The sequence below is a fragment of the Falco punctatus genome, assembly GCF_963210335.1.
Source record: "Falco punctatus genome assembly, chromosome: 11".
NCBI lineage: Eukaryota > Metazoa > Chordata > Aves > Falconiformes > Falconidae > Falco > Falco punctatus.
The window spans coordinates 13,624,891-13,649,808 of record NC_137591.1 but is presented as its reverse complement, the minus strand read 5'-3'; the positions used below and the strand labels follow the sequence as shown (position 1 = coordinate 13,649,808).

Sequence of the window (24,918 nt, the reverse complement as noted above, 5' to 3'; positions counted from 1 at the left end):
AACAGGTTGGTTCCAGGTAGGTCACCTACAGGGCAGTACATGGAGATGTTCTGAGCTGTGAGACTGAGGAATGCCTTGTACCAAGGCGTCCTGTTTCCTCAGTGAATTAGACTATTGCAAAGAAAAAAAAAAAAAAAAAAAAGGTGGTATCAGGGCTGGCTGCTTAAAAGGCACTTCTAAATGTGATTCTAAATGTGAGGGAATTCTTTAACCAAAAATGCCTAAAGGATGCTGGGGAGCCTAGGGAATTTGTCCTGTCTTTGTGGGTCACCTGGTAATGTATGAATTCCTGAAATGTACATTTTTACTGCTCCTGCCATACAGATTTGCAGGCTAAGCTAGCATTTGGAGAATAACAGGATTTAAGCATCTCATTAGTTCCAATTATGGGGCCTTATTTATTTTCTGTTTGCACTTAAGCTTTAGGGGTGTGGGGGTGTGTGCAATTTGTCACAATGTCATAGCTGGATCATAAGCCCAGCAGGCCTTCAGGCACTGCAGCAATACAAAACAGTAAATAATAATTTTTGGCTCAAAATTATTAGGAAAGAGAAAGGTTGGGAAAAGCCTAAAGAATTTGCTTTCATGCCACTTTGAGAGTTTCTGAGCCTATAAATGGCTAGGTAATTCAGGAACATGTTCAGACTAAGAGTACTTTGGAGCTTGCACAAGGCCACTGTTTTAGATGCCTAAGATGTCCTTACAATCCAAAACCATAGCAGCAATTATATCTAGACCGTGACTGAAGTGACTGGGCTTTGCACAGGTCAGGCAACCCAGCTGGGCTGTCTGCTGGACTAGTTTTCTTTTTGCTTACACTTACACTGTAATTTGGTGTTTTCAATAAATAGGAGAATAACTGAATTTAAATAAACTAGCTTAAAAGCTAAACAATGAAATAAAGGTTTAAAAACTTATCAAGTACCACTTTGGCCTTTTTAAATACCATGTCTGTAGGTCAGCAGTATAGAACCAGGGTTACAGTGTCTTGCCTTTTCATAAAAGATCTGAATGAGAGTCCAACAAAAAATACTGGTTTTATACCTAATCAGTTGTAATGAAAAAATATGAAGAACTGTCGTGTGCTTATTAGGGGAAATCATCAGATACTCTTTTATATGATGAACTAACACACTGTGCTGATAATTCTGTAGTGCACACTAAATTACAATTAAAGGCCTTTCTGCTCCACCAAAATCTCATTTATAATCTCTATGGAAATACTCTTCCTGCAGTTATTTCATTTATGCTTCCTTTATCTAATTACTATAATATTGGTTCTGAATCATATTTTCTTAATGTACCCTTATTCAATTATAAAGTTATTTTCAAGTAGTTACTTTATAATACCAAGTATATTGCTCTACAGCCTTTGTCATTCACCATACTATTTAACTGGCAATGTTTTCTGAAGGTTTCTCTTCATTTCAGAATCAGCTTTTTTTTTTTTTCCAAAAGCACACTACATCTAATTACCTTTTTTCTCATCATTTTCAAGACAGAAATGTACGGTTTGATTATTCCAACCTTGCAATCAGGCTTCTCTCTCCCTACTTTGTTTTTTTGCAGGCACTAATGTCAAAAGCTCAGCAGAAACCTTCCAGGGAACAGCAACATTCTGGGCTGTACAATGTTCTGCGCCTGCCCCCACAGCTATATAAATTTTCTTCCCTTACGAATTCCTTCCTACCCATGTTTCTTTTCATCTTCCCTCTGTTCTGTGCTGTCTCTTCATTTATTTTCATCTCCCATTTTAATCTTCTTAGTCCTTCAAGTATGCTGTATGTGCCCTCTAAAGGAGCGGTTCATACACAGCAGAGCCTGCAATTTCTTAAAAGCAACAGGACCTGTTCATGAGGCTGAATTTTGCTGGCATCCAAGTGCCCTTGATTCACACAGGGAGTTCAGGGTACCCATGACTAGAGTCCACTGTAAACTTGTTATAATGTCGCTAAACTGTCTCAAATGCCTTATTTCAGGAGCCAAGACGAGCCTGATGCCAGTGCAGAAAAAGGAATGCTTTCATCACACGCACAGCTATGGGTCTCTTGCTCTGGATGGGTGAGGCAGAGCCATAAAGAGAAGCTGGCCTGAAGATGCACATCAAGTGTTGGGAGAGGAGTGGGACCCTGCCTACCCATGGCAGAACTGGCCAGACTGAAGCAGAGGAGGTAAAGTGTTCCTCAAAACTGGGGACTTACACTAAAAGGAGGTGGCAGTGGGTACTCCTTGTGTGCAGGGTCTGACCCTTAGGGCTGACGGTGGCCCATGTTACAGGGCAGCTACAGCTCTGTTAACTTTCATGCCTTTGTAAATACTGGGCATACTGATTATCCTTTGCACTTTTCTTGAGGGTTGCACTTTTCTTGAAGGATTCAAATGCACAAATCACCTTCTCACTTGGCTCTGGGTAAAAAAACGTGGAAAAGACCGTAACACAGCCAAAGCGGCAGGGTATCTCCCCTTGTTATCCTTCCTTTTCTTCCTGGCAGGGGCAGAGCCTCTGGCAAAGACTCACAAGCACTGACTTGAGGGTGAAAAGAAAAGGACCTTTAATGGTAAGAAACTGACCATGTTACTGTGTGCTCTTGTGTTAGAGTCAGTCAAGAACTTAGATGCGTAGTTTGATCCGCTATAACTGAACAGAGCTCTGCAAGCAAACCATGCGGGGTATGACAAAAGCAGCAAATGCCAAGCAAAGAAACAGTCACTGTCAGCTAAGAGGATGCAGTGGTTTCCTCTAACACTGGTTCTGCTTTTGTTGTGCAGCCCAGAAAACAAAGTCCATGCTCTTGAGTACTCCATATCCACAAGAAGATCGAGCCCAGTTCCAGGACTTGGTGTGTATGTTATAGTGTTTGTGAAGCCAGAAAATCTCACCATGAGTTACTGTACAATAAACCTACTTCTTCATTTATACCTAAGTGGGGACCCTGTTCCATTCTTACAGCAGCATATTTAATAAGTAATAAAATAGGAGTTTGTTAAAAAGAAACTTACTTCTTGCTAGGAAGTCTTTGGTTTAAATGCCCATTTTCAGACATTATATGTGAAAATGGGCAAGTCCTGCAGTAGGTCACTTACTAAAAATTTGATTTGAAGATCAGCCTACAAGTCATAACCACTCTCATAAAGATGTAACTATCATAATAACTTTCCTTTTCCCAGTTGGAAGTACAAGATGAACTGTTCTGAAGCACCTAATGTATAACTAATGTTTATTTGTTTTACAAGTAGCTTTACAGCTGCAATGTTCCAAGAATGCTTAAATTCAATAAACGGCTATTATAATTCACTGAATGGTGGCATTTCCTCTATAAGAAAACATAACCTATCCATTCTGATTTTTCAGAATCAGTAAAAAAACCTGCCAGGTATATTACCCCCCAGTGAGATTTAAAGTGCTTCTGCCTCCTTGGCTATATAAACAGTACATCCAGATTGTAGGATTCTAACTTGATGAGGCAATACTCTGTAGGAATTATTTTGATGCATGTTTTTTTACTTATGTTACAAGGGGTGTTACTTGGCATGTCATACCATATTACAAGTCATGAGGCAGAGGATGTAATGGGTGGTGCGATGGCCCCTCTGAGCAGACCTGAAATTGGTATATATAAACTAGAGTATTTTACTACTGTATGACATCCCCCAAATGTATCCACATAAGTTCTCACCTGTCTTTCCCAGTTTCCCGTTTAAAAAGGTCATCAAATTGAAGCATCTTGTGGCGAGAAATCATATATGCTTTTAACTGAGGCAGTATCTGATTCATCAGCTGCAGGTTATTATATACCAAGCCTTTACCATCTCTCCTCATGTAGCTGCTAGGACCCCAGAAGATAAACACAGCACCGTGACTCATATTTAAGAGTTCGTTGCGATTTCGCAAAATCCTCTGAATACTGGAGTGTGCAATGACTCGAAGGCTCGTTTTGTTTCCGACATCTTTTCCATAACCTCGAGTAGGTGCATCATTCATTCGTATTACGCATTCTGTCTCATCGATTCTGTCACCTTGTTTACTTCCCAGAAGGTGTCCAGAGCTGGTTACCAATGCACAACTCTTGCAGTGCATTTTTAAAGGCTGCAAAGACATATATACTTCAAAATTAGCTGTAGACATCTTCCCATTCACTACATGATAATTATATTTTACATATATGTGGCATATTTTACAGCAAAAATATCAGAGGACTTTACATAAATCTCTCCCAGCAGTTTTCTCAAGTAAGTGGGGACACGTTACCTGTACATTTTGTAGATGGGGGAAACGTGGTATAGATGTATAGCCCTCAAAGTTCCTCTGTGGAGTAAAGTCCACTGTGTTTAAATCCTTTCTGCTGCTGCTTCATATACAGTAATCACAACAGCTTCTATAGTGTTCCCAGCTGCTTAGGATTATACTTCTTCCACTTGCCATAAATGAGCTATAATTAGAGTATTTTTGATTCTTTCTCTTCCATTTTTTTGCAAGAAATAATCTTAAGTCTTCAGAAGCACAGGTGTGAACAGCTTTTCAACCCTGGGGTCAGGACATTTTGCTAAGGGAAGAGAGTTACACTATTTCAAAGCTGGTGCTATAACCACTGCAGTGATCGCATACCTCCTGTGTGGTTCAACCGTCTGAGCTGGTCAGTGATGACAGGGAGTTGGTGCACTGAACTTTTTCTAGCTTGTCAGGGTCATGTTTAAAAGTTACACAGTAAAACAGAACAGGAGGTGCCTATTCAGGGAGTGGCTGACCTAATGGAATTAAAAGAGTAAAAAAAGCGTTTATGAAAACAAAAATGTATGATAAATTGTATTCCTGAAGTATGCCACCAATACAGGTATCAGTAAGAGGATATGTAGATGTGTCTGCTGCTCAGCATGAGAACGAAAGAGGGTTAACAGTGTCCCCAAAGTGCTACTTTATAACAAGACTACAGTAAACTCGAGGTAAAGACTGTTTGAAGGTGGGCCTTGGTGGCCCTCCACGAAACAGTATCTTGCAGCATTTCAGCCCAGTAACACCAGATTACAGAACATACTTTGTATCTTAATTGTTTCTTTGCGATAACAAGGCTGACAAACGGAACTGTGGTGGCTCACCCATCTGAAGTTCTTTGGAAGGCCATTTTGATTCATCACCATTTTGATCTATTGATCTTCTTTCCCCTAAGGATGTCCATCAGAATTTTATTCTCATTGTTAACCATAAAGAATGGAATTCCAGTACCTTCCTGGTGAGTTAACAGGCTTGTTTAATTCCAGAGGCTCCAAATCAGGCACATAACATGCTGAGAGCAGTTGTCTCCTGCGCTGGGGCACTGGCCTGATCCTGTAGTATACCGAGGAGGTGACAGTATTCATTGGCTCTGAAGAACGCTAGCAACCTAAACCCATCTTTGACAGAGAGGGCCTCAGCTCCTCTAGATCAAATGCTGTGGCTCTCCAGGATGGCTCGTTGTTCACACCGTTACAAACATAGCTAGCATGTCTCCAACTGTAAACATGGTGGGTTTATTAGCAGTGAGGAGAAGTTATAGTGACATATAATTACACTCAGTATCAACCACATGTATATAAGCATCAAATGACTAAATCAGTGTGCAGTGAGGCATAGCTGAAAACTTAAAGCTAAAAAAAAAAAAAAAAAAAAAGATACAACCTAGGTCTGAGAAGAATCTCAGTTCCCCATTTGAAAATGCTTTGGCCCCTAGTATTTGAAGGGGGTATTTTACTTAAGTAACTTGGTTTTAATTTTGAAGGTAACAAGTGGTTGCAGGCTGAGCTTTTTTCCTGTGAGAATAGCTAATGAACAATGAAGTGCTTTTTAATTAAAGACAAAATAACTAACTGTACAATTTGTACTATGATACAACCAGTAAGCTTTGTATTGCCATCCTCCCCAAACAACAAAGTCCCTTTTTCTTCACATATATGGATTGTAATCCAGAGCTAATGATATGGGTAGAAATGTTCATGCCTTTGTGAGCCAAGGTTCCTAATGTGGTATTTACATGCATTTTCCTTTAAGCTTTCATCTGCCACTTTGATGAATTACCTAGCAAAAAGCTCTAAGGTGAGCTAGCTGCTCCAGCATCATGCTTGGGAAAGCAAGATGAAGTGCTAATGAGGTTAAAGGAAATGTAGTCAGCACCAATGTTAAAACTCCCATGGGTTTGAATATCCACATAGCAAGACATTTTCACCTAAACAATCTCTGCTGGTTTCTGGCCTACTGAGCTACAACTTACTTGTTTCTTTTAAAAGTCTGCCAGAGAATTCATCAATTGTTAGGAAACAAGGGCAATGATCAGTAGAGCCATGGAAACTTGGGGAGGGGAGGGAGGGGATGTCAACATTTGCTAGATTTATAAACATTAATAAACCCCCAAACATCTGTCCTAGATCTTGTTTGAAAACTGTTCCTTCTGGGAAAAAGTCTTTAGCCTGAAACACTCGGGCATTGCCTAGCCTCTTCTTGAATGATGCATGGGGACTGAGAGCATGTAGCTGCTCTGGGCAAGTCATTTTCAGTCACCTCACTCAGATTCTTTCAAAGTCTACAACACACCTAAAAATTGTCAGAGGAATTCACAGCCAACAGCCACAACATTCTCATACCAGCTGTTTATAATGCTTTGACAATATTGAAAGCAAGGGGGAAAAAAGGTATTGGCTGTAATACCATCTCATTGGGAGGCAGCAGTTGCACCAGAAATGTCATCTACTTAAGCCGTAATAATGAAGGCACAAGGGAGTTCTTTGGGTTTGATGACCAGCTGGGAGAAGTTGATGGCCTGAGAACAACCAGGGGCCATTAAGCCAGGAGAACATTAACTCCAAAGCAAGCTCTCTGTTACAGTAATTATTACAGCCACGTTGGGGGGGAAAAAGCAAACCCATGACATTTAAGATATATCTTAGGGTGGCAATGCAACCTTTACTTCATGAACCTTGCTTCAAAATGCTCAGAAGAGGGATAGGGTGAGAGGTAGGTAATTTTATGGCATCTGTGTTAATAACCTGGAAATGCAACCTATCACACACGTAAGAGCTGCTGACGTTTATTGTACCCACTGTCAATAAGCAGCCACAGTTTCACATGTATCTGAACAACATGTACAGCAGCACCCTGCATGACACGGCAGAGCATGTGGCTACTTCTGCAATGCAAGTCAGTCACACCAGTACTCGGGGCACTTCATATGTGTCAGCCAAACAAATTGCCTAAATTACCTCTCAGCTTCCAGGCACCTAAAAATGCATGGGGGGACAGGGGAGGGAGAATAGAGGTTACAAGACAGCAAGCTCACAGTGCTAGAACCCCAGAAGATGGCAAAATCAGCAGGTACTTTTCCAGGATAGATGGACTATCCCAAGGGAATCAAGGAACCAGGTGAACCTTCCTAGGTTCTGGTAAACCCTGTAACAGCACCTTAGTGGCTGTAACAGATGAGTGCAACCTTGCACTGCTGTAGGTATCACAGGCCAAACTGACTCCTGGCAACTTTCACTCACATAGATTATAGCCCATCCAGTAAGTGCTGTTGCTAGATCACATGGATCTGGCTTGTTTAATACCAGCCAACAGCCAAACAGAAACAAAAAACAATGCCACAGTTGTTCCTGTGTTTTCCAATTTGAGGCAATCTGCTCTGTTATTGACTTTAAAATCTATGTTGTCCAATGATAGAAAAATGTTATTTTCAGCCACTTCATTGCTAAAGAAAAAAAAAAAAAAAAAAATCAATGGAAAAATGTTATTCCTAATTCAAAATATGTTACTCTTAGATATAATTATGTTCTTTGTGATGAAATCAAATGATCAATTTTTTTTTCTTTGCTTAAAGAAGTCTTTAGGTTTTAAAGCCAAGATTTAGAAAACAAGACAATTCCCTCCAGCAAAATCAGGAATGCTAGAAAACACACTTTTTGCTAAACTGAGTACTTAATGACCTATTTTCAAGACCCCTGGGTTCAGATCACTCCATTATCAGTAGTATAAAAGTTTCCCTTCTATAAATAGAAAATAGAATATTTTATCTTGGCAATGATGATCTAGCCAACAAAAGCAAAAAGATTATGATCATCTTCTGGAGTGAAGAACAGCTCATTACTGAGAAAAAGACCACCTGTCAGTTCATGAACACCAGCGTTCCTCATAGATAGATCTGGAAATACTACAGATTAATTCAAAGTGTATTGGGAGAGAGCAAGAGAGACCGAGAAAGGTTAAAGAATATCCACATTCTTTTTGGATGAATGACCTTTAACTAAGCATTTGAGACAAAGTGCAAAATATCAATAAGGTACTTGACAGCTATGTTTTCCTCTTGCACTGCAACGCCTCTACAGCATTTTGTTAGCCAGCACCACCGTGCTTGTCTTCTGTCTGATCCGGAGTGAAAAGCTATAGGGCTTCTTCACTCTGTATTAACTACCTGAACCATATTACTGAACCAACAACCTCCTCTGCAAGAGCTCCCAAACTGGCTGCTGAAGTAAAAGCAGTGGTAGAAATAAGATGACCGATGTACAGGAAGGCAAAACTGTTCCAATTTTCAATTGAATTAATTTCGTATAGGGCTACATCAATGAGAAAACACAGATAAATACTACAAGAATGAGTCTTACTGGTTAAGGAGAAAGCGAGCTTATTCCAAGGCAGTCTAGCTTTCTCTTTTTGTTATAAAGCAGATAATTTCATCGGCAGGAGTTTCACATCTCCCCTGCCTGGTGCCCGTTGTGCCTGGCCTAAGCACAGCAGCTAGCTTTTGACACTCACTGTGTGTTACCTCAATATTTGCTTTTTATGTTCCCTGCCTTGTGTACAGAACTTAATCAGCATTTCATATGTGATGTTAATGAACCCTGTTTCACCCCATGTTCAACGTAGTTTATTATTTGTGGCGTGTTCCTGATTGCTGGGTCATCAGCCACTGGCAACAACATCGAGTAATTAGTGCATTGCCAGTAATAAATATTTTGTTGTGGCAGCTTCAGTTCCAACTTTTTACATTCTTGTAGCTTTGAGGTTTGTCACAAGCTGCTGGCTCAGGACCACTGCTCCGCTAGGGCTAGCTGCTCCTTCCCAGTTCTCCTCTCCCAGAGGCTTCAAGGACAATCCTCCTGTCACAACAGGCACCCCAACCTCTGCAGGAGCTGCGGGCACCCCCAGCTCATTGCTGGCCCATCATAAATGGCTGCTCGAGCTCCTGTGAGCCCCTGTCACTTAGCACCGCTCCAGATGTAAAGCTTCTCTTGCTGTTGTGCCCAACCCTCGTGAGCAAGCTGTATTGTTTCTATTGGTGTGCCTCTCCTTCCTATTTTCCCCTAGAACCCTGACAACTGTAAGGCCAAATTTGCTTTTTTTGGGGAAATTTCCAACAATCACCTTAAAGTAGAACAGAAACCCTGAAACTTCTGTAAGTCAATGCAGCAAGCTGTGGGGCTCAAGCTGTCTCATTAGTGAAGTACAGCTGTGCACTTCGGAAGTGATTTCCACAATACAAGTACTCTAGGAGACATGTTCCTGTGAAAATAATGCAAGTTCCCTGATTATTTTTGCTTTGTAATATACTGATGTTGGAACAGTTTTCATAATAATATGAAAAGAACCAAAAATGAAAAGACATAGCAGCACAAGCAAGTATCTACCTGACATGCTATGTTTAGGTAACACTTCTGTGTACAAAAAGCTGGAACAAAACCCCAGACAAACACTTAAAAGCACGAAGAGAGTTTTGAACCTCAACCAACTTCAGCTTGCTGTGGCACACACCCTTTTGAAGTCTCTGGGACTTTTGATTTTGTGGTGCAAAGTTCTTATCTAAGAGATGATTTTGCTTTGACCATGACATTTTCACATGTAGGTTCAGACAGGGAGTGTAGCTTAATTGCTACACTCTGCACGCCATCTCAGATTTTCCCCTCAAGTTTCATAAATTTTCATTCTTTAACCCTTATGCTAGCAGGTACAGAGAGCTCTTAAAGAGCGGAGCAAAAATCCTTTCAGCAAATATATTTATAATTTTTGTTGAACTAGACTTTTGGAACATTAGAGAATCTGACATGAAAACAAACTGCAGTAGCCACTGAACTAAAAGCAGTGATTGCCTTGAAAACTGTATCCCAATGACTGTTATCACACAAGTAAACAGAAAGGGTTAGGAGATACCACTTGCCCAACATTGTTAATCCTTATGCAAATTCAAATAACAAACATTTGCAGCAAAACTTTGCAATTCAAAAAAGGCTTGGCAAGTCTGTTCCTAAAGATAAATGCATGTCTGTTTAAAAAGATAAAAGATAAATGAATTTCTTATTACTTCTCTTTGTTTCTCGCGCTGTGGAGCTTGAATATGCAAATGTTGTGGAAACATTAGCATCTTCATTTCTCATTGATTCTTTGGAGTTAATTATATAACTGGACCCTGCCTTCAGATATTTGGTAAGCAGAAACAGTGAAATAGCCAGACTTCAGCAACTGCAATCATCACACTAGCGATCACAGCACCTTAGGTTTTATTTCTCCAAGGAACGGAATATTTTTGTTTTCCATGACACTATACTGATGGGCATCTGCAAAGCCTGTAGTAAAAATATAATACTTCCATTTTCAAAACGTCCTTAGACATACCTAATTTGATTTCAAAATATGAAGCTATAATATGAGAAGAAAAACAAAAACCAAGTGCACTCCATAAAGCTTTCACTGGGATAATTTTCTTAGAAAAAGTACCGTTAAGCACATTAGTCAACCAAGAGTCTTCTGCTTGTGTGAAGTGTTTTCCGGCACATTAACTCTTTTTCAGGGGACTGCCTGCTATTCAAAGCTTCCATCAGATTAATTAAAATATGTCTCCTCTCACTGGAAAGAAAAGGCATGAGTTTGGTTACAGGACATTGATCACCTATAGAAACCATGCCTTTTCTACTTACATGAAAAACAAGCAGAAGCAGCACAGGAGACTCAACAACAAGATAACCTTTAGTATGTGGAGCGCAATTCTTTTCTTATTTGGAAGCCTGATTACCAGGTGCTGATGTTTTCCCCTAAGCCACCTGAAGTAAATATAAGGTGCAACCTTGCAAACTGTCAGCACATATAAAGCTAAGATTTAAAGAGTAGTTTCCATCCTGCATCCTATAAATGCGTCCCATGAGGAAGATTAGTATCAATCATAGGCTTATTGGAGAGGGAGATCGGATACAATGATAACCTGAAGCTATCAGCTAGAGTAATGGCATAAGAAGAAAAAGCAATCAGAGAAAGAAAAGAGTATCCTCAATGAAAGACAGAACTGGAAAATCAGGCAGGAATGTATCATGTTGATGAACATGAGCTGTTATACAAGAGAGAGAATCATATGAACAATACACAGGCTCTAAAGAAATGGTTATTGCCTAATGTTTATCTTAAAAGGAGTGCAAATAGACATCCATATTACATCAAACCGCTTTACTTTTGTTCTGCAGCTAAAGTTCTTGCACTAAAAAGCAATAAAGCCACAAGCGTGGTATCTTAACTATGCAAACTGTTAGCACTGAAGTGTCAGAAAAACGGGAATTATTTCAACAGTCTATCAAAAAGGTATTGGACAGTTTGGATTTTTGCTTCGGAAAGTTTTCACATCAACTTCTCTCATCTGCTTCGGTATGTTTTGGCAATTCATTCCAGTTTAAATGCTTCATGGAAATACGCCCTCAGCTGCCATCACTGCACCTGTCATGTCTGTGCAAGATTTTTTTTGAACTTCAAGTTTTACAGGGTCACTTTTATTATCTTTAAAGCCAGGCATCACTGATCCTTAAAGTCTGTGCCTAAGTTTTCAAATTCAAGCACTTGTTTCTGTGACATGATTTGGCTCCTCCAAATGCATCTGAACTCCCACTGACTTAATATCACTACAAAGCAATAATGTGATAGGAATTACAAGGACACAGGCAAGTCTTCCCAATGGCATCCAGTATTGAGGTAACTTCAGCACAGCACACAGAGTCCCTAGAACAGGCCAGATGAAATTTAAGATCAAACGTCTGATTAGAAAGTTACAGACCCCATAGAGGATTTTCTCTAAAATATATTTTGTCTTCTATTTCTCCACCTTGCTGAAGTCGACTGAAATAAAGTAAGGCTCCACATTGCTTTGAAAGATCTTTGTTCAAAAATTTTCTTCAAAGGTCTTTGTTTCAAAAACTGTCAAAAATGTTCAGCCTCACAGTGTTCTCTACGGCCTTTGCAATTGTCATGTGGCTAGCTCCATGTAATCTTCGTCATCTTACTTTATATTAACCCAGACTGCTCTATATGCTTTTACTTTTGTCCCTCTTGAGTTAACACCACATCAGAAATTAGGCAACGAAAACAGATTTTAAAAAAACCTTTTTTTTTTCCCCCCAGAAGATACTGCATCTGAGTTTAAAATGTTTTCCTGAGGGTGTATGAGGTTCAGCGGTACACAAAGCTGTACCATCTCCACAGGAGGATCCCAAGGTAGCCTCCTTAATCACTGGCATATCGACCCTACAGACCTGGCAGCAAAAGTGGTCAAAACATCCATTTCATTCAATAGCTATAGGATGCAGAAAGTCACTGAGAATTTCTGCCATACACATACATAGAGAAGAAAAAGAGAGTGTGTTTTGGGCTAAAAATATTTGTATATTCGGTTTTGGACTAAAACCAGATGAAAACATTTTGAAGATAGGTGTTTAAAAATCTGTATCTCTATCTGCAGCTATGTATTGCTATAATTGTAACTGGTTTTGGACTACAACTAAATTTGAAAAATAATCCTTTGAATTCAGAGGTCAGCTTTTTGAGGTTTTAGGGTTTTTTTTAAAGGGTCTCAAGCATTCCAAACAGCCTCTCCAATTGTTTACTGTTATCACAGTCCTGATCAGGAGAAAAAAAATAAACAAATAAAAATGTTTATCTGATCAGGATGTAAACACTTGGTGGATGGAAACATTTAGCACTGAAATGCACCTGGCAACATGGCATTGCTTCTCAAAAAGATGCTCTTCAGTTTATAGCAGGACATTGAAACTATCTTCTGAGTAAGTTAGGGGGTAAATAAGTTTGGGTGAAAAGGATGAAGGTAACTGGGATCTCTGGAGGAACCAGAGAAAAAGGAAGCTCTCTCTCAGAGGAAGGTACCCTGAGCCACAGGGCAAATTGGAAGAGAGAGTCCTTGAAAAACGGAGCCAGGGAAGAGCCGATAGCAAGTCAGCTAGTTACAGGGAGAGAAGGGTTTTGACCTTGCTAGAAGTAGAGTTAAGTCTATTTCCATACCTGTGTATTTCACAGACATTTTTAACTGTGCCATCTCTTGTGGCTGTGGCACATAAATGCTTTTATTTGTGTTTTACCATTGGCTGACTTGAGTGAGGTACGATTCCCAGGCACCTGGCTAACACTCTTCAGTAATATTCCTTGTGTAAAGATGTAGCTTATCTGTAACTGGGGAAATGACATAACTCAAACCCACAGTTGCCCAATGCATTTGGTCAAGGAATTGAAAGTGTAGAAGGGTGCGCCACAGAGAGGATGCAAGAGGTAGGTTTAAGAATGAGATACCACAGAAATCAGGAAAAGGGGGATCGCCTTTTAGTAAGCAGGAGCAGAGACAAAAGTTTTCTGCAAAGAGTGAAATGCAGAGTACTAGAGTTCAGGGGATTTGTGCGTATTTACTTTATACACTATCTGCTTTTTGGTTTACATTACTGGTCCTAAATTGTACCCCAGGGATGTGATGTGTGTCTCATTTGAAGTGCATTTTACATGGTAGTGACACTGAACAATACCTGCAAACTTCTTCCTGGGTGGGGGGACAGTATATTTCACTGGCTTACTCCTTTGCATTCCACAATGGGAACAGGAAGCAAAGAGAAGTAAAAACAAGGCAGCGGGGGAAAAAAAAAAAAAAAAAGGTAGGTGGATGCCATTGTTTTCTTTAGTGACACTGAATGTACACAAAATACAGCCCAAAATGGTACAGTAAGATGGATGGTGGTGGTGGTAGTAATGGAAGAATGAAAAGGAGAAGATGGCAGCATGACCAAGGAGTGCTAGGCTGCAGAAGTTTTCCAAGGTATCTCTTAATCTTTCATTGTTTCAAATCACCATTACAAAATGCCTTGACATCTAACTGATACCTGTCAACAGGAAATTTTCACTTCTTTAACCAGTGTTTGCTTTTCAGGTCTCTGTGCAATGCCTGGCTGCAACCCATGGTTCCCATTTCATGGGAACAAACCTTTTAGTTTTAGAAAACTAAAACTAAAAAACTTCTTTTTAGAAAAGAAGCCAGTTTCTTCAGAGCAATAGGCATATTCTAAAGTAGTTTTTCTACCTAGACATGTAAGTCATCTTTCCAGCTTTACTGCCCCAAATAATGCCTGTCCACCTAAACAGCATTTTTGACAAACCTAGACCTCTCTAGAACCACAGTTTCAACTGTAGGAAGAGCGACAGAGTATTATCTTGTAGGGGAGAAACACTGAAGTGCCAACAGTTTTTTAAATGCTAGTCTTCCAGCAAAGAATTAAAAAAAGACCAGCTACTCATCAGGTGTAACTGCTTCACTCCACTGAAAAAAAGATGTGACCAGGTGGTTCATCCCATCTTTACTGCGGCACTTGTGTTGCCCTTGGGGGCTGCTTCACCCTGCAGCAGAATGGGCCAGGAGACTGCCTGCAGCTGCCCAGAGCCCGCCGCCCGGCTGGCAGGCGAGCTGGTACCAGCCTTCCTGCTGCCCACGCACCCACACAGACCCGGTGGCTCTCGGGAGCTGCTGATGTTCACCACTCCTGGCACACCCTTAGAGCCCAGCAGTCCCGTTCACCTTACCACGTGCACCCTGCGCAGGTGTAACGTCTGACCCCTGCAGCATTCGCACCAGGGCTCTGCGCAGCGTCCCCATACCTGCGCTGTCCTCTCCAGTCCCCCCACCATGTCCACACAAGGCCACCTGCTGCCCCACTGGCCTTCATGCTGATCTCACAAGGCCGGCGTGCTGTAACAAACACATCTGTGGAGGGCAGGGCAGGGCAGAAGGGACACTGAGTGCAGGAGAGGCAAACATGGTGACAATCTGCCAGGACATGGCATGAAAGCATAATCCTGACTCGGCCTGCCCGATCACAGGCACAGTGAGACCCCGAGGGTCCAAACTGCTTGCAAGTGAGAGCCCTTGAGGACAGCTGGCATCCTGACATCCTAAAAACCAGTGTGAACGAAGTGGGAATTTCACCTTCAGCATGGCAGTGTCTGCACTGTGTCAGGCCTGCCTACTTCCCAGATTTGCACATCTAAGGAGAAAATAGCACATCCTCCCAGGAGGAACCATTGCTCCCGTTAGCACAGTACAGCCAGGAGGAGCCTCCTTCAAACCCACATTTGAAGAAACAAGTGGCCAAACTCCACTGATGTGTCAGCATTTAATTACAGCTGGAGTGTGGTTCATCTCTTTCCCTGTCATGTGTTCTGCTTCCCAAAACACAAAAAGTAGCAACAGTGGAAGATTCCTACCCTTCAAAAATAATGACACTACAACCCTACTATTATAATGAAACAGAAATTAATCACATTCTGTAGAACAGGACAGGTTCTGAAGACTTAGCTGGTTTCCTTTTTAATTATTGTGTAACATTGTGAATACAGCAAAAATCTTCTTTTTAACATGCTAAACACACTGGGTGTTTTGTTTTTTTTTTTGCTTTAATAGACTGCAATGCATTCATTCAATTAAAAAACCAGTTATTAAAATAGCTTATTTTGGTCCAATATGTATTTGTTTAGCATGTGGATGGTTTCACATCAGAAATGAGATTTTTTTTTTTTCAATCAGTATTGAGCAATAGACACCTGGGAAAGCAATAAAAAGAACAGATCGATGTATTTTCAAAAGAAAGCTTGTTAATGCAAAAACAGTCCTGTCACAACTACATTATTTTTGAATATTCACCATTTCCAAGGGAATCAATCCCTATCCCCAAAGCTTAAGAGTACATTACCTTTTTTGACAAGAAAAAATAACACAACCACAGAAACTGGAATGCATGCAGAAAACTCACAGCAAGTATGAACTACCCTCTAGCCAACAGTGATATGAAGAAACAACTGCTGTGGGGTGGTGGCACCATCCCCTCCAGCTGTGTGCCTAGGGGCATGGCTGGCCCTGTGAGTGGAGGGTGGGTCTGCCCAACCAGGCAGAGCACTGGGGAGAAAGAACTTGTAATTTCCAGCTCCTGAGCAGCCTTATACAGGAATCAGGCAAAGATTTTGGCAGATGCAGAAAAAGAAGTGTAGGCATCCACTTGAAATTCAAATGAGGAAACAACGAGTTGGTTTATGTGCTTTCAAGGTTAGGCAGCAGCTAAGCAAAGATTTTTTTAAACTGCAATTTTACATTTAGGTTTAAGAGTAGAGCTTTTAATTGGGTTAAGTCCCGCTTTACACGCCAAAGCTCTTCATGGGATCTGACTCTGTGTTCCTGTATTAAATGAAAGTCCTAGGGAACCTCTTCTTCATAGTCACGTACCTGATTCATCGCTCTTTGGAAGGCTACAATAAATCTGTCATGGAAGCCTGCTAATTGCTAGTAAATCACCAGAGTTGGAAGTGTCACAAGCATATCCAAAAAGAGTAAAAGTGAAGACCCAAACACTGAAGGAGCTCTGGGGTGAAATTCTGTCACTTTACACATGATCCTGTAATCTATGTGAAAATAAATGATGTATAATGATTACTAAATTTGAAATCAAATCTTCACATGGGGACAATTCAATAAGGTTAGGTGATTATAGGACTATGCAGCAGCATCAATTATGGAGCCAGAAATAGTCTCACGCCCCTCAGAGGCTACAAAAACTCTGCACTGCTTTATTCACCAACATCAGAGGACATTCACTTTCATCAAATAGTCTGGGGGGTTCTCGTTTGGAAGAAAAAAAGAAAGAAAAAATGGAGGGCATGAGCCCAAGAATTACTGGCAACGATCCTAACCTATCATCTGAGCTACCATTTACTCTGCCAATTGATGGGAAATGAAGTGTGATCAATTCTAGTCCACTGTCATTGTTCCCATTGACTGATCTACCAAATCCTCGATTGAATAGTTAAGGTATCAATATCTGCCATTTTGCACAATGCTCACAAGACAAAGCCCTAAAGTTTTCATAAAATGGACAATTACCATGCTATCCATAACTTTACATTTTTTTTCACATGTATGACTAAGCCTTGATATTGCCAAAATATGGAATAAAAACATAACGGTACATAAGAAGTAGTCAAATCCAGAAGCATGAAATCTAGAGGTCAGTGCAACCCCTGAAGTAATACAACATACATTTTTAACGTTACAGGTGGATAACAAACCATATCAGAAAGGATTAAACCTGTGCTCCTCAATTTACAATAGTTCACTTTAAGTAGCAACCTGTCTATTTTCCATTCTTAGTATCAGTGGAAACAGTGCTAACTCAGGTACTCGGTGGTGACCGACAGCAATGCTGACATTTTAATAGCAGCTGCTGTTTAAGAGCACTATCACCATCCTATGAGTCTTAAATAAAGATTTAATCTACTTTTCATGCAGTAGAGCTCTGCAGACCAGGTAATCTGCTGTTAGGGCACATGAAAAGGTGGGGGGTTCTTTTTACTCCCATCACCCAGTCCCAAACTGGGTGTTTAACAAGCAGTTCCAAAACCATAACTTAAACTAGGCGAGGCACTGCCTGACATGATACTTAACACCATTTTCCGTCTGAGATAGAAAAGTAAATGTAGTGTCCCTGTTTGCTAGCAGTTCAGACTTAGGACTGTGATGTAAACTGAAAATACAAGTAAAATTCAGTGCAAAAATGACACAACTTGTAAATCGGGCCCTTTATAAACTACCTTGGCACTTCCATGTTTAGTTCACACACATGGACGTAGTTCCCAAATATTCAGGTGCCATAGTAGTATCTAAAGACACTGCTTCTCCCAAACCATTCTTGCCATGGCTTTGGGTGCACTCACCACCCTTCCCCTTAATTCTCCTATCTATTCCTCTATTATCTGCCAATGATGAGTAAAACCAGAAAGGGAAATGTACACGCTGAAAATGCAAATGCATCATCTAAAATGCAGGAGAGTGCTAGTGGCTTACAAGGCAGAAACGACAAACCACGTGAAAGAGAAAATAACCTACTCCACATCACGGATGACTAATTCCTTCCCATGCTACATTGTAATAAATCCTAGCCTAGCACAAGAATTGGAAAGCTCTTTCCCAGAGCTAAAATGTATGCCCTGCTTAGTGCTCACTTTAGTGTGCGTAAATGGAAGACATTTGTGGTTTGCCAGGTAGTGGCACCTCAGATAATCCAGAGAAAACAGATCCATCTTTCCTTCTGGGCTCGCAGCAGGTTAAAAGCATAATGCCATAGCTTGGTATCCACAAAGGGCTTCCTTTGAACAACACACCAATGCTATCCTAGGTCTTTATTTTTCAATTGGCAGAAAAAATCATACAATCATACCAGTCCGATCGTAGTGCTGGCTGGCTGATTGTTTTTTCGATCCCTGTGCTCGACAGGTGTGTGTAATAGCTGGGACATGCTGCAGTATGTCTAATGGCTGCTGCGGTAGTGCAGTAGTTTGCATAACACTTTGAAGTGAATGTTTCTTAAGAGAGGAAATCTGCATTACAGAGGCAGCACTTGTATCACAGACAAACTATATATTCAAGTTCAATGCGTATCTTTTTATGTCGAACCAGCTTTCTTGTGCAACTCTCCATCAATGGGATTTTCAAATTAGGGAAATGACACCGGTTGGACTGATCGCCACCTTGAATTGCTTCAACAGTATTTGTCTGTGAAGTATAAGCTATGCAAGCTCTGTGCAGTGTGCAGACTCTTACTATGGAATGTGAATTACATATATATATTTACTATTTGCAGATGAATATAGTCTGAAGCAATCTGGTTCAGTGCATTTTGCACACTGGAGCAGCTTTCTCTCCTGTGTTCTGTGTGATGCCTTTTATCCTATTTGAAGACCAGCTACCCAACATTACCTCACAATATTTTACAACATGCTTGTCCCTTCTGAGTGAAAGAGCGGAATGACCAACCCAAGCCCACGGACAAACAAAACATTAACACACCATCTCCATCAGAAATAACTGCATACGTCCTGCGTTACCTATGGCAATTTGGATCTTAGTAGTTTGTCGGCCTCTCTCTTCAAGAACATAAAACCTTACCTGTGGTTTTCTACAGGGCTCAGCTCTGGTGAGTATTAATTAAGTATCATGAGTATCACAGGAGAAAAATGCCTCCTTTCTCCCTGCTAGCAAGACTAGTAGCAGGGGATATAAAATATAAAATAAAATATTCTACCCTTTCCAGATTAGCCCAAAGCACAAACAAGTACTAGCATTCTCTTTGTTCTTCTTACCCAGAGCAAATGCTACATCAAGTTCAAGACAGACAGTTGCATCTTGAGCAATTTGGCTCCAGGAATCAATCAGCTTAATCTCATCCAAGAAGAGGTGGGATGTCTAGACTTTTACATTTGTGGAAATGGTTACTAGGCATTCAGTAATAATGACAACATGATGGGCTGACAAGACTTTGTTTTCCTCTGAGACTGGAAAATTCTGATTCTGCTTGGCAATAAACATAAGTTATTTACAGTATAAAGATTTGGTAGATACCATGCAGTCTACTGCACATGGGTATACCATAATTGTGCACTATATATGCATTGATAAAATTAATAGAACTGCAGACAGAATATTTCTATCTTGAATAATTTTCCACATATTAACCATTCATCTTAGTACCATGCCTTTTCTTATCTGATTATTTTGTTAAGCATTGGTAGGGGGTTTTATTCACCTAAAGCTTACTGAATGAAGGAAAACTTGCAGCTGTTTAGCAGGTTAGTTTAAAAGTCGATAAAGAAGCCTCAGTATTGCATAAGATGCCAACACCCTCTAAAATAGCATTTACTAAATGGATTTTCACAAGCAGTAATTTCTATTTACTAAAGCTGTAAATGCAGTCTTGCAATATGTGAAAGAATTAAACATTCTCTGTGAAAATTAGCCATACACCATCACAGGAGGTTCCCCTTTATCCAGCATCAGTTAAATTTTGCTGTCTTCTAAGTAAGAGATTAAATTAGCCCTTTACAACTCTGTTTCCAACTGCCTAACACACTTCAGCAAGCTTTCAAAGGCAGGCTGGCATCACTGAGTTCTCTCTTAAGTCCAGGCTGCTTCCTTTGCACCAAGCTTCTCCACTCACTATTTTTTCCATGATTTTCCTTTCTTTCATAGTTGCTTACTCCCCAGTATATCTTTATTTTCTAGGCTAAAATCTTTATGCCACCTATGTGTCACTGCAGTAATACAGCATAAATGAAGCACGTATCGTAAATTAAGAATGCATTTGAAACATCCCTGAAATTTGTTTTGGAGGATGAAGGGAGCACATCAAAAAACGAGGATGTGAATGTGAATTTTAGGATGTTACAGGCACACTACAGATTTCAATTTTTTTTCTATTTATTTTGTATTTGCTATTGGCATAAGGTTACCAGAGATTTTGTATGGACAAACTGCAGCCTATGGACTGTTTATAATGTTTTCTGTATGTATTCATCACTTGTTAAAAGCATATAGCTGTTACTTTAATAAAGCATATTTTGGTAACTTCAATATATTTACAAGTACAGGGTCTACATCCTGGTTTGTTGTTGTTCTTGTTCCCCCCCTGGGTCTTGGCCATATAGTGACAGTTGCTTTAACTTAAACCTGCAAATCTGTGGACCTTAGTAGACAACCTTCCATCTAGTGACCACTTAAGGCTTTTCTTGACTCAGGCATCACCAACTGAGAAGGATGAATTACTGCATACAGTAGTCTTAGATTGATGATCTGTTTACTCTTCTTACCATACTCCCAATAGTTACGATTTCATTATATATGTCACAATATTGCATATTTTTTCTTAAATCTCCAGCTCCTGGAGTGATGGAATTAGAAGAGAATAAATTTCTCAGAGTCACTGAGAAACTGGAAAGTGTAACGCTAAGTACACAACGAAACTTCAAAAGCAAGGGAAAAAATAAACTACAAATATAATATCAGTATTTATAGCATACATTTTTTAAACCAATACATTAATTGGACACACTTTCTGATTGTTTGACTGATTGTCCACAGCTATGATATCTAGGGAATGCGTGAGGAATGGTCACACATGCTCACTTCAGACTTCTGTAGTTATCACAGTTGAGATACTGCTGCTTAATCTGTATCTACTCCCTACCAAGAAGTTCTGAGTAGTCCTAACTGGGATGTGTAGTATCATATTCTCCTCTATAATCCTGTTAGCGTCAGGATTCCCACCAGGGGTTTGAAGAACAGCGCTTCAGGTGCTCTGCCTCCAGCTAACGAAGCACAACATTTCCTCTGCCTCAGTTTAATACATCCTCCCCAAAATCAATTCTGCAGCAAAACCTGAGAAGTTCCTGTATACACAAAGCTTCTGCAGGGTAACATGCCTTCATCATCACAGCAATTCCTCTCCGCATGGCCACCCCGCTGCTGGCTCCATCCCTGTACTGCAGGACATGCCACGTGTTTCACTGAGTCTATTCCTCCTCCCTCCCTCTCAAACAGGTGCACTGGAACCTCTATTTACTTTACTCTTCCCACTTCATCAAAAGACTTAATTGTGCTGCTTCCCCTCTGCTTCCCCTTCTGAAGAGCACGTCCTGCTGAAAACAGTAAGGTCATTTGGACCACTTTTGTCCTCTCTACTCCTTCCTTCCACCCAAGGAAAACCCAATGACTCTTCAACTCATTCTTGCAGGCAAAAGTTCTGCTCACTCTGGGAGAGCTAATTAATTGCATCTCAGTCTCTGTCCAGTTCTTGGCACTCACATAGAACACTGAGCAACAATGTGAAAGAAAGCAAATTTTAAAAAAAATATTTTTAGGGAGATTGTAACTGTCTCTTTGAAACACTTGGCAAAATCCTTCATGCCAGGTGAGAGAGATGTTACAAGCTGCCTTAAAAATTTTTCCCGAATGAATGAGTCACCTTCTTAGTAAGTAAGACTTGGCAGGATTCATTTGCATCACAAAGCCACCACTGCCTTCTGGCATCTTGAAGGCATTGTCAGTAAAAAAAGCCAAAGACTGAGTGGATATAGATGCAGATGAGAATGACTTACTCCTAGTGCAGGCTTTAGCTACAGAGCTAGGCTGAACTTTTAACTACTGCTCCCTACCACTTTCCTACCCACAGAGGAAAGCTTACGATCTGTCTCAGCTTGTGTTACCACAGTGAGGAAAGCACAGGCTTGAGCCCTGACGCTGGCTCTCTCCAGGCTGGCAAGCTACCTACTTACATGCCACACAGGGGCACATCAATCACGCGTGTTATTATTTCCCAAACGTTAGTGGACAGTTCAACCAGGATGTTGTTCAGCACAAATCCCAAATCTTCTGCAGTGAAGTATGATCATCAAGAGTGGCTGAAGCAAACATATGCCATGAGAGGACACCATGGCTTTCATCCATGTAACTTCATTTTGGCATAAAAGAACGAGCATAGTCTAAAAAGCTGTTCCTTGGTTAGCAGTAAATATGTAATATTGTAATTTATCACCAAGAATGCCATTACTACACTGAAACTAACTCCATTTAAAGAACTTTCAGCCCCTAAGGAGTTTCAAGCAATTCCCAGTAAATTTCCATGTCTAGATATGTCAATAAATTCAGTCTCTTAAGCAGCAAGAATAATCCACCATGGGAATAATACTGCATTTACCAAATGCATGCGACTAAATTTGACTAACAAAAAATACCAGTTTAAAAAAAAAAAAAAAAAAAAAGAGACAAATACTATTTGTATTTATCTGTATTAAGCACAATTTTGCCCCATTTCCTTTGTTTTGTACCAGACAAACTGCAGAAGTGTGATTCCTTCACAGCCAATAATCCTGCTGAGCTTCACCTTTTACCCCAGTCTCTTCATGAAATTCGTTCCAGCTGCCACGTGTGACAGGTATGCAGCAATATACGCTTGGTGATGAGCATTTGTGACAGCATTTAAGTTGACCCAGTTTCCAAGGTGGTTCATACATCTTAGTGAAAAAAACAATCCATATCAATGAATAAATAGGAATGATATTACTACATTATTGTCTCTACTGACACCTCCCAAAGAGAAGGAGACACTCTGTATTCAGCTTTTCCCATTCTTAGGTCATTTTTATTCTAGAGGAACATTATTGTTATAGCAAAACAAGTATATTACGCTGAAAAATCAGTCCTAGCAGAGATACAGCTATATGGTAAAGAAGTACTTTGTTCTAGGCAAGTTGCATCACCCTCTCACAATCAAGCCAAATTCTGCCAGATTTATGGGTACAAATGCTCTTACATTACTGTCTCCTCCAAAACAACTGTGCCAGTCTGTGATCACACCTTTTCTCCTCTCTCAACACCTACAGGGCTCCTTAGCATAGGTCTGGTGTTTGATTTTCTCCCTTCTCCATCATCAGTAGCACAAAGTTATTCCCATTATCTACATATTCAAGAAGACAACAACCTCCACTGCCACTTCAATAATGCATTCCCCTCAGAAGCTCTAGAAATTCCTTTTTCTTTAGCTTTTCTTTTTGAATTCTTTTGTGATAACAAACAACTACACCTGGTCCTCCCATTAACCAACTACAAAATCAGACTGATCAGTAGTGCTTTGAAAGCTTCCTTTGTTCACTTCTCTGCTTAGTTGTCACATGCGCACAGCCTTGCTTGCTTATTATTAAATAGGAATTTTTTCTTACTATTTGCAGTCCTACTTCTTAAGTGCTTTTTGCAAGCAAGAATAATGGTAGTTTATTGCTCTTGAGCCAAGTATTCTCTGGTCAAAACCAAAAAAGCAAATATAAAATTCCTCCTCCCTCTCTTCCACATCAGACTTGTTTAATAAAAAGGCTGTTTTGTTTTTCTCCCATATATCTCTTAGCACCTGGGATCCAAATGTCAAGCTAGGTTCTTTCTCTTTCTTATATCAGAGAGTAATTAGGATTCTGCAGTCTCTGCCAGTTGGCAACTTGGTTGATGAGTAATAAAGCAGAAAAAGAATTCAAAGTTCCATACTCCTTTCCATCACTTAATGCAGAAATCAGCCAAAGAAAAAGAAAATCTAATGTGAATAACGAGAAGAAACAGCAAACAGAGACTGTACAACATGCTTGCCTGAAGGCTAAAGAAGCTAGTCGATGTTTGGAGGACTTCCACGAGTTCTGTGTAAAATGGTCACTGGATAATATGCAGAAAAAGGAACAGGGGTTGAACCAAGCTCTTCCCAGCATTTGGCTCCTACTTGCTCAGTTCCTTGTGCCTAGAGGCACAGGTCCAACAAGAAGTACAAAGTACTCCAAACCCCACATTAGTTTGTCATTTGGAGATTAGGGTTGGATCCTTAGAGAAGGAATTGTAAATCACCTCTGACCAAGGGAGGCATGAAGGTTTTGCCTTCTGCATTCTAGATAAGCATTCCAACCACCAGGCTACTCTTCAGGGCAAAGCAGAGGACATTCTTGTTTAATTGCGGATTAGATGGTTTCTTGCAAAGGTGACCTTGATTTCTGATATTTCAGGACCAGAAGTTTAGGACAGCGTGAAGGGAAGTGTGTCTTCAGAGCCACGAATAAGCATGAAGATAGGATATTTAAGATATAATCCTCACTCGTTGTTTCCTGTTATCTCTTGGTTTGTATATTCTTTTCCACCAGATAATTGTATATGGTCTTAAACATATGTTAATGGACTAAATACTGCATAAACCAAGGAGATTTAACATTTTATGTGCGTACACACTTATACCTACAAGGCTAAAACA

The 24,918-nt window shown here is 40.2% G+C and overlaps 1 protein-coding gene and 1 long non-coding RNA gene across 7 annotated transcripts in view; one reads left to right on the top strand and one right to left on the bottom strand.

The window, feature by feature from the left end:
• Positions 1-24,918, bottom strand: part of ST6GALNAC5 (ST6 N-acetylgalactosaminide alpha-2,6-sialyltransferase 5) — a 75,122-nt gene that overhangs the window by 10,658 nt on the left and 39,546 nt on the right. For all 3 annotated transcript variants that reach the window (XM_080406930.1, XM_080406928.1, XM_080406929.1), the window contains one exon: positions 3,678-4,087. In XM_080406930.1, coding sequence (XP_080263056.1) covers positions 3,678-4,087 — 410 coding nt within the window. The remainder of the gene's footprint in view (positions 1-3,677; positions 4,088-24,918) is intronic.
• Positions 4,129-20,728, top strand: LOC308071479. 4 transcript variants are annotated; one of them, XR_013931223.1, is made up of 4 exons: positions 4,129-12,540; positions 13,980-14,087; positions 18,949-19,281; positions 19,452-20,728. It is a non-coding gene; the product is annotated as an uncharacterized lncRNA (long non-coding RNA). The 4 variants fall into 4 exon arrangements; XR_013931224.1 differs by having other exon boundaries at positions 13,954-14,087; XR_013931222.1 differs by lacking the exon at positions 13,980-14,087.